General features: G+C 40.1%; 1 protein-coding gene across 1 annotated transcript in view; it reads left to right on the top strand.

Moving 5' to 3' along the window:
• tutl (immunoglobulin superfamily member turtle) overlaps positions 1-9,041 on the top strand; it is a 65,303-nt gene extending 56,262 nt beyond the window's left edge. Inside the window, exons 9-17 of the mRNA XM_013319760.1 lie at positions 28-98; positions 319-510; positions 783-1,004; positions 1,169-1,277; positions 2,248-2,331; positions 2,796-2,981; positions 3,442-3,669; positions 4,479-4,548; positions 4,732-9,041. Coding sequence (XP_013175214.1) covers positions 28-98; positions 319-510; positions 783-1,004; positions 1,169-1,277; positions 2,248-2,331; positions 2,796-2,981; positions 3,442-3,669; positions 4,479-4,548; positions 4,732-5,662 — 2,093 coding nt within the window. The 3' untranslated portion in view covers positions 5,663-9,041. The remainder of the gene's footprint in view (positions 1-27; positions 99-318; positions 511-782; positions 1,005-1,168; positions 1,278-2,247; positions 2,332-2,795; positions 2,982-3,441; positions 3,670-4,478; positions 4,549-4,731) is intronic.
• The last annotated feature ends 1,091 nt before the right edge of the window (positions 9,042-10,132 follow it).

Below are 10,132 nucleotides of genomic sequence, written 5' to 3'. Positions count from 1 at the left end.
GTAATAAGTATTTTTGGTTTTTTATAGGTCCGATGGAAGTGTTGGTCCGGAAGCCGCCTGTCTTTACTGTGGAGCCGGAGCCTTTGTATCAGAGAAAAGTAAGTTTTTGCAAAAACATAATATGTTAATCGATGTGGCGCAAGGCTAGTCATTTTTAATAATACTTTGAAGCATATTTAAAAACGACCACAATTGCTCTAGATTACACCTAATTAAAAAGTGAAATAAACCGAACAACTCCCTCGAAATGAAACTTTCCTTGCTTACGAATAGAGTATATTTTAGAAGTGTTATGAATAAGCCGATGTTGACTGTAAGGTGGGGGAGAGCGTGGAGATGCACTGCGAGGCGCAGGAGGCGGAGGGCACGCAGCGGCCGAGCGTGACGTGGCGGCGGCGTGACGGCCTGCCGCTGCAGAAGAGTCGCGTGCGCGCGCTCGCCGGCAACATCACCATTGACACGCTGCGCCGACAGGACTTCGGCATCTACCAGTGTGTCGCCTCCAACGAGGTCCGCTACGACACGCTACGTCACTACCGACATTATTCCAAACATAGACCAATATTCATCAAACATGAACCAACATAATGCAACATTAGTTCCAAATTGAAGCAAAATTTGTTCTTTGATCTTTAACTTGCATCAATATTGATCTGCCATAAATATTGCACACTGTGAAAAGAGATTCTTCACTACCCTTTCCGTAAAGCATTGTCTCTGCCGACACGTTAATGGTTATATTAGTATGTGAGTGAAGTGGAATGTTTGGTGCGGTGCGTCAGGTGGCGACGATAGTGGCGGACACGCAGCTGGTGATCGAGGGCACGCAGCCGCACGCGCCGTACAACGTGTCGGGCGCGGCGACGGAGTTCCAGGTGACGCTGCGCTGGCAGCCAGGGTACGCGGGCGGGCCCGACTACAAGCAGGACTACACCATCTGGTACCGTGAGGCCGGATACTCCGACTGGACCAAGGTGCCCGTCACACCCTCCGGCGCCACTTCCGTGAGTATCTATTTGTTCATTTTTATTAAACTTTGATAAAACGTAATTTAAGTTGCTACAACATCGTTTTATTTAAACATAGGTTATATACTGTTAATGAAAACACATAGAAGTCTAGAAAATGAGAAAAACGAACTTTTTAACTGAAAGAAGATTATTTACAGGTAACGATAAATCGTCTGCAGCCGGGCACCACGTACGAGTTCCAGGTGAACAGCAAGAACACGATAGGAGAGGGCATGATGAGTAAAGCTATCACTATCAGGACATTGGGTAAGTCACTACGTACATACAACAATACTAATACCTAATATACTAATATTATTAATATTTATTCAAGCTTGATGACTCTAGATTAATATTACAATATGTTCCAATTCCTGAAAATTTTATTAAAAATCCAAATTTGGAAAAAATTCTTAACCTAATAATTATTTTATCTATTCATACTAATTATGACAAAGAATTTGTCCTCTATAAAATTGCAATTTCTGCAAAGTATCTTTGTATCTTTAATTATTGTCGCCAATACTTAAATTAACGCTATTAATATAGTTTTACTATATTAACTTTGTACAACATGCAGTGACGGAGATTAATACTACTTAAGGTTAACCGTACAGAAATTCCCATAAAAAACCTTTTAGCCGAACACCATCTTATAACATAACCTCTTTTACGTCAATATCTAACTGTCGCCTGTAAGAACTTTTTCATGTCGAATATTAAAATGTTTATGTATAATATAATATTTACGACCAAATGATTTCGGAATGAATGTGTTCACAAACAATCAGAGAAATAAGTAAACGTTACTATGGAAGACTATTTTATTTTCTTCAATTGTTGCAATTTTATGTCCAGTGAAGTAACATTGTATATAATCAATAGAATAGATCAGTTGTTAGTTGTGTTTGGAAGAAAATCCGATACTGTGCCGGTGTATCAGCGCAATACTAGCCTTATTAAATACCAACGTTTTATGTCCCCACTAATCAATCTGACACTTTGATAACGAAAGCGCGCCATTCACTCTAAATGATTCTAACTAATAATGTCTAAAAGTTGGTAATAGACCGGAGACAACAGTTTTTACGAACTTTAAAAATACTTGTAAATAACTGTAGTCATAACTTCTTATTCAGTCATTATATATTTATCACGTATATGTAATTGACACTTGTGTTGGTGTGGTCTGGGTGTATATAAATATGTATAATTAACATTGTGTTGGTGTTTGTAGATGTAGGCGCCAGAATGAAGGCGGCGCCCACAGCGGCGGGCCCAGTAGACGAAAAGATTTTTCAGAACGCTCCCGAAGGCTCTGGTACTTTCTCTTTGCACCTTCATTAACTTTTCACTGCTTAATAACATGTAGTTATGATTATTGTTTCCTTCCTTTTGTAGTTGCTATTTAGTTACGTAAATAACTTTGTGTACATTTATATTTAATATGGTAATGGGTTTTGTTTATTTTTTCTATCTTAAAGAATAAATATTTTACATTTCAATATGGTGTTTTTTTTTAAACAATTTTCTTTAAATCATAATATTACATAAGAGGCTTTTTGGTTAGTTATAATATCCTTCAAGGAAGTAGTTGTGTAAAATTAAATTTCTAAAATGACGACTGTGAAATTATCAAAAGATCTTTTTAACAATGACCCCCTGAGGGGTATTGTACTATGTAGTGGATTTGAGAAGCCTACGAGAAGTATCATTGTTTTTTATTATACTCTCCCGGTGTCAATGAAATGTGTAGAAAAACAAAATTGTGAGTATGTTGTATAGGTCCGAAGCCGGGTCCTCCACGTAATCTGACGGTGACGGAGGTGCACAACGGGTTCCTGATCACGTGGCAGGCGCCGCTCGAGCGAGCATCACTCGTTCACTACTACACCATCAAGTACCGCACCGACGCACAGTGGAAGACGCTCAATAGGGGACAGATCCGACCAGAGGAGACCAGTTACTTAGGTAACTAACAAGACCGCAACGTCCCCCAAATGTTTCCTTTATCGAATGTTAACTATTGAGATATTTTATGCATAGATCCACCTATCTACTTGTTATTGGGCATGGTGGTTTTATTCCACCTAATAAAGAAAGTACTTTAAAAATACAAATTATATAAACCAAGTATAATAATTAATAGTCTCTGATATTTTATACTTAAATTCAAAAGTAATATTAAAAAAAAACAGAATATAAATCTAACATTTAATTTCACATTGATAACACAATACGCGAAAACTTTACAACCGTTTGCAAAAAAAAACTCGCCTGACGAGTTTCGAGACACGCGTCAGCTTATGCTAATAGGCAAATCTTATGTCATTTGCGTCAACACCTTTCACTTAAAAAAATTGTAGACATAGTTCTAACAGTTAGCAGCTATTATAAAATTGTGTAGACATAAAACTCGTGTCATTTACAGTTAAGAACCTTGTCGGCGGAAGGACGTATTACTTCCGAGTGCTGGCGAACTCCGCGACGAGTTACGAGAGTTCGGAAGAGGTTAAGTTCCCAGTGCCGGCGCGGGTGAAGCACAAAGCGATCACAGCGGGGGTGGTCGGAGGCATTCTCTTCTTCATAGTCGCCATCATACTGTCCGTGTGCGCGGTCAAGATATGCAACAAACGGAAGCGACGTAAACAAGAGAAAGGTGAGCCCGTTTAGCTGCAGAGGCCGCTAGCCCGCTAGCCGCTAGCCCGGCTTTCGATCCCTGATCTAGTAAAGTCCCACTAAACATATACGAGTATCTACTCGGACTGTTACACATTTAGATATATCGATTTCAAGTTTTTTTATCTTTAGAAAATTAGACGTAAAAATTCATTTTACTCTTAGACGTGTTTTTATCTTTATCAACCATATTGTCGGTGATAAAGCAATTTACAATTCATGTTTTCACCCCATCGTTTGATTAAGCATTCGTTAATTTTTTTATAGTATTATTAATTCCTAGCTGCTTGTGTGTTTTGCTTTTGTTTATTAATCGTTTTTTTTGTATGTATTTAATTTTTTGAAATGCTTTACATATCGTGTGCTTAAATGCTAGTTTGTTTTTAATTATGCTAAATTATTTGCTTTGATTTTTGATTATATTATTACTCTTAAAATTTTTATTGAAAAGTATATACATTTACATATTATTTATTGTTATAACTCATTGCAATACAATGGTAATTACTAACCAGTGTTTTGTTCGATTACTTTATATTTGTTCTATATGATCAGCATTAAATCAGTATAATTTAATATTTGTTTCGTAAATTCCACTTCATGACGCTTCTCACTTGCGCTTTTAAATTGACAATATGGTGTGAGTTTGGGTGTGGGCGTGGGCGTGGGTATTGGTGTGGGGTTAGAGTGGGCGAGGTCGTGGGCGTGGGCGGTGGCGGGCGGCGGCCGAGGCGCGGCGCGCTGCGGCAGTTGGCACTGCGTTAATGTTCAGAAATAATTCGCTTGCAGCATACAACATGGTAGCCGCGCGCCTCACGGACCTGCGCGCCGCCGACAGCACTCAAGTGCCTTTTAAAAAGTAAGTCCTAGTTATATTGATTGTATAATAATCAGATCCTTTAACTTCGATAATTGAACCGCTTTGTTTACATACATGCTGCTCTTTATACAGGAAATCAGGTAAGTTTATCTAAGATGACATAAATAAGCGAAATGCCATTATAAAAAATACGTGACATAAACAGTTTTTAATCTTGTTCAGATTTAGTGAACGCGGAATATCGAGTGTAGTGGAGTGTCTGCGCTTCACCGCCAACTGGATCTGGCCGGCGACGCGGTGCGGCGAGGAGGCGCGCTACTGGGGCGTGGTGCGGCGCGTCTCTCCCGCGCCCTCCTCCGCCGCCGCGCCCTCCCCGGCGCCCTCCTCCTCCGACGACGGCGGCTTCCTGCCCCGCCCCGCGCCGGCGCCCGTAGCGCCTTTCCGCGCCTCCTCGCCCGCGCTCGCCCTACACTGGCCCGCCTGGCCGCCCTGGCCCCTCTGGCCCGCCTGGGCGCCCTGGTCGCCACTGCACGTCTCCGACCTCAGCTCCGTGCCCTTTCCCAGCTCCGCCGACGGCTCCTTCCCCACTCCCCCCTCCTTCCTGAAAGCTCTGCCGCCGCATGAGCTGGCGTTCCGCGCCGTCGCCCGCCCTCGGCGCCACGGCCGGCTGCGTCCCGATGCGCCGCCGCCGCACGAGGCCTCGCCGGAAAGCCGCTCCTCCTCCAGCGGCTTCGGTAGCAAGAATGCGTCCTCGCAGCACAACCGCAGCAGTCGCACGGGGAGTCTGGCGGAGTGGCGGCCGCCGCCCTACCGACCGCCGCCGCCCGCGCCAGCGCGCCCTCCCTCCGGCGAGGCGGCCGACGCGGGCTCCGTGGACGTGCACTACGAGTGGGACCGCGCCACGCGCACGCCCACGCCCTCTACGCCGGAGCGCACGCGCACGCGGCCCTCGCGGGACGACGTGGAGGCGAGAGTGCGGGCAATGAAGGAGGAGTTCCTGGAGTTCCGCAAGCGACAGGCGCTGCGGCGCCGCTCTCCGGAGCCCTTGGCGCCGCCTCCGCCCCTCTCTCCGCTCTCTCCCCTGGCGACGCTCTCTACGCTGTCACCTCTCTCTCCCCTGTCACCGCCCGCCCCCGCAGAAACCGTCTGCTGAAAATAATCATCGCACCGCATTCCCTGGGACGGCTTAGAATAATCTTGCATTTGGATTATATTCCTACACTCCTAAAATATAACGGTGGACTCGGCTCTCCTGCATACTTTCGTTAGCTATCGGCTTACACCGAATCAGTTTATTGAAACCTTTTCTTTTCCGTTTTCTGGAACCGAGGAACCAACTTTAATATTCGATATGACTTTTTACTCGATAATTACGATATCGTAGAAATTCCTAACTCGTAGCGTTCCGAAGTCTTAATAGGGTTGTCGAAATATAATGCGCGATTAAATTAATTTTTAAATCACATTGGTGCACAATTAATACCTTGCATAGAAATTCTCAAAAACCCCAACGAGTTAGTTTGAGAATCGTAGATTTTCTACAAACATTTTATGGAAACTCAGTGAAAGTATGTTTTGTTTCACGTATAGGTATATTAGAACCTGTTTTGCATATAGGGTTGTGCCACACTAGAAGTTTCGAAATAGAAAGGAAGAGGGCGAGGAAGAAGTTAGTGTCGCACAGACCGCTAGATGCAAGCGCAGTGGTGTAGCTGCAACGAGCCTAGACGGCCCACAGGACACACCTAGTACATATTCATTTTGAATGTACAATGTGACACATTTGTAATTCGTATTTATTATTTTTATATTGCGTATTCGCGCAAATTAATAATGATTTGATGAACTTTGGTGGTCGTTGCATTTGTTTATGAAATAGATTTTGTTACGTTATTGTTTATTTAGTTTTATATAAATCCCACCTCCGCCGCCAGCCAGTGGCGCTGGCGACGACCTACACACATAAGTACTTAGCCAGAAGGACTTCACGTCGTGAAACTGTTTGACTGTAATAATATTAATGTATAATATTATACTTAGATATAAAATGTGGATGCCGTGGCGTTTTGCGTTCGCACTGCCTGCTTTGTTTATTCTATATGAATGTCAATTAATTATACAATGTACTTGCAAGACATCGCATAGGTTATGATCAAAGTACGTCGAATTACTTCAAGTGTAACGACGATGCTGTACTAGGAGACCAGAAAGCACGAATGATGGGGAGTAACGAGAATGTAATGCGTTGTGAGTGTTATGTTATATGGCGGGCAGGCAGTGCGGGAACACGTTCTCCTAAACGCTTTAGGTATGAGCGGGATAGCATCCACGACACCGCTCATACCAACATTATATTGTAGTTAATATTAACTATTTACGAATAAAGTTTAGAGAGCGCGCGACCGCGGCCCGTGTTACCGCGACGCTTCCTCTTGCCACATTGCAAACGTACATTGCAAACGCGCCGGTCCTGACACCGGCCACGGCCGCGCGACGTATTGTAATAATATAAAAAGACAAAATAATCTTAGGTAGACTTAGGCATAATATAGATCGGGCAGATGATAAAAGGATATTTGTTTAATGTTACGAGACAGATTTTCTTTTCCAAGTACAAATTATTAATTTTATTTTATTGTGTACCTTTGTATATTTTATTTGAACTGTACATATGTAAAGTAACACATTAGATATGGTCTATTTATTTAAATAATTAACGACCGAGGTTCTAAAGTTGTTTTTGTCATTTATGAATGGTTATGGTTTGATAATTTATATTTTGTTCGTTTTCCGCTTTCTTGTTTCCATTGCAAGCGACCGGCGGGGATGTGATGGCCTCACTTCATCGAGGTTATGTTTTACGAATGTGAATCCACGTATTGCCGTTTATAAATTTATGGTGATGTTATATTGAGTACGTTTTACCTCTCGGTTCCTTTATGAATCCCACCTGAACACTCGTTATAACTTATAAGTAGGTGACCAGTCAACGTGAAGACTGTTTAGTTATTATTTTGTTGATAGATTTAAACTCGGTACAGATTACAGTGTTTTTTATGGATTTTTTACACGCAATATGCACGTAACATGTTTCATATCATTTCAATTTTTGTAAGTCGATTTATTTTTTGAGACTACGACATTGGAATACTAAGGACCTCGATATAAGTATAAAATGTACGCTTTAAATAAATCGGAATAAATAACTCGATATTAATATATAGATAGGTAGGTATGTTAAGGTGCAGTTAGTGCCTGCGCGATGCGTCGCGAGGCAATGGCGCTAGTGTCGCAGGCTGTCGTCAAATGGCGACACACAAGTCAGAAAGCATCATTTAGTTCACTGCCGAAGAAGAACAAGTAGAGTTAAGTCGCGGAGCGTTACTTTAAACACGTACAATAGGTTTCGGTCTCCACCTACATCTAGGCGCGTCCGCGTTAGCGTAAATTTTTAGATCGTTAGTGACCGCAATTTGTGCAATAAGTTATCCACTGTTTTGTGTAATTATTGGAATATCGTGTGCTCAATTTTTTCGACTGACCAATTGTAAATTTCGAGTCAAGAACGTATATAATATAAGATTTTTTTGTCGATTTATTACTTCTTGAACTTATTTTCTTCCTTTACTTCTGTAAACGATTTTGTTGTATTTCTTAAAGATCGATTTTTTTGGAAGTAGTTTTTTACAATTATTTGAAATATGCGTCTCACGGAACGTTTACATTGCGCATATCACAAAACAATATAAAATGAATATAGATGTATAATTCTACGAGTGATATAATTTATACGAATAATCGTAAAGGATACCGTCGGTGCAAACAAATTGAACTTGACCTTTTATTGTATTCATCAGCAATACAACAAAATATACATCGACATCTTAAATAATTATTGGATATTTCAAATTCTTTGTTTTCTTATTATAAAATTGCGAATGAATACAATACAAGGAAAGATGAACAGAAGATAGATAGATAAACGGTCTTCTGTGATATAAAGGAGCAAGAATTTTGATAATTTCTATTTGATCAAACGCATTCCAATATATTATTGTTATCACAAGGCAATAGTACGGAAACGATGTATTTAATATGATCCTTTGTTACTGAAAACATTTCTTACATTTTGACTGAAGAGCCGTTGCTATTGAATGTAGCAATTTTTGATAATAACATTTTACCCGCAAGTCTTCCTATGTAAGAAATATGATACAATTCGGTAAAATACGGATATATTGAAAACATTATTTGAATTGAAAAAAAGTAAAAACTTTTGCACACATCTTATATTCATGGTGCGAATAATCAGTTCATTTGGTATCATCATTTCGATGGCTTACCGTGCCTTTCTGACAGCAAAATCTCTGTATAAAATGTATGGTCATCCCTGTCATCTTTGACAAAAACAGATGACAATATATGTTAAACGGGGATTTTGGTATCAGAAATTCACGGTCAGTCGAACTAAGCTCTTAAAGGCAAACTTTAACTAAGTTACAAGTAGTAATAGTTGAAGTGGAAAGGGTCTATCGTTATTGAAAATAGAAAAGTGTCTAGAAAAAGTTCTAATGGGACCGAAAAGAATTAAATTATAAATAACTGTGCTATTTTTTACCATTAAGTGTGTTCAATAAACCGTTAAAGCCAGATTCAGCTGTGTGCAAAGGATTTTACAAAAACATGCCGTGTCATAAATAAAACTCAGAGTCATATCAAGCGTACCAACCAAAAGAAATGTGTTAAATTCTATTTTCATTTTTCTGTAATTTATTCCTCATTTGTACTTGTAATGTTGTTCTGTAACTATAATAATGAATAAAGGTACAAATATGGCTCAAAAACATAAAATCATGTGATAACTAGTCCTTTTCTTTCATCTTCCAACAACTAAAATTTACTATTGAAAATTACAATTTGAATGGTTCACGATCTAACAATTTGTTATTTGAGTTAAATATTCAATTTAGATATTCTAAAAGCTGAGACTTCCTGTAACTTAATTTTAAATATGGAAATAAAGCACTTTGCAAGTTTTTTGTCATTTCTATAGACTAAAATGAAAAAGATAGCAATATTATTAGAATAATGTAACTAAATATATATCAGTTTGTATAATGGAAGTAAGTAAAGAGTGTTTGGTGCACGTCGGCGCTGCGCCGTGGCCGCGGATGAGCCGCGCGTACGCCGCGGGTAGGCTGCGTGTGGGCCGCGGGAGCGCCGAATCTTTGTCCTGCACAGTAACTGAGCACAACACACATTCGAGCGTACAATGCATCCTACCGCGCACTTTACACTTTACTCACTCGTATCTCGATACCTAAGTTTGCCTTAATGAAGAATAAAGAATTGCACAAGCCAGACTTCTATAAAACTCAATAATGTATACATTTACTTTTGTTTTATAGAATATTTTTAGTTGTAAGTGTTGAAATCAGTGTTTACTGTGTAAGCACACAAAGGATTCAATTCAGAAAAGAAAATACAATAACGTTGCTATGATTTAAAATGTGTCTCATTTTTATTACCCCAAACCCCAATTAATCTTTGCATGTCACGTTTATGTTGTCGAAACTTCAAAACTCTAATAAAATGGAACTTGAAAATCAATGATAAATTAACT

This window comes from Papilio xuthus, unplaced genomic scaffold (assembly GCF_000836235.2).
Source record: "Papilio xuthus unplaced genomic scaffold, Pxut_1.1 DF828952.1, whole genome shotgun sequence".
In the NCBI taxonomy this organism is placed as follows: domain Eukaryota; kingdom Metazoa; phylum Arthropoda; class Insecta; order Lepidoptera; family Papilionidae; genus Papilio; species Papilio xuthus.
The sequence above is the reverse complement of the archived record's forward strand: the minus strand, read 5'-3'. Positions and strand labels throughout refer to the sequence as shown.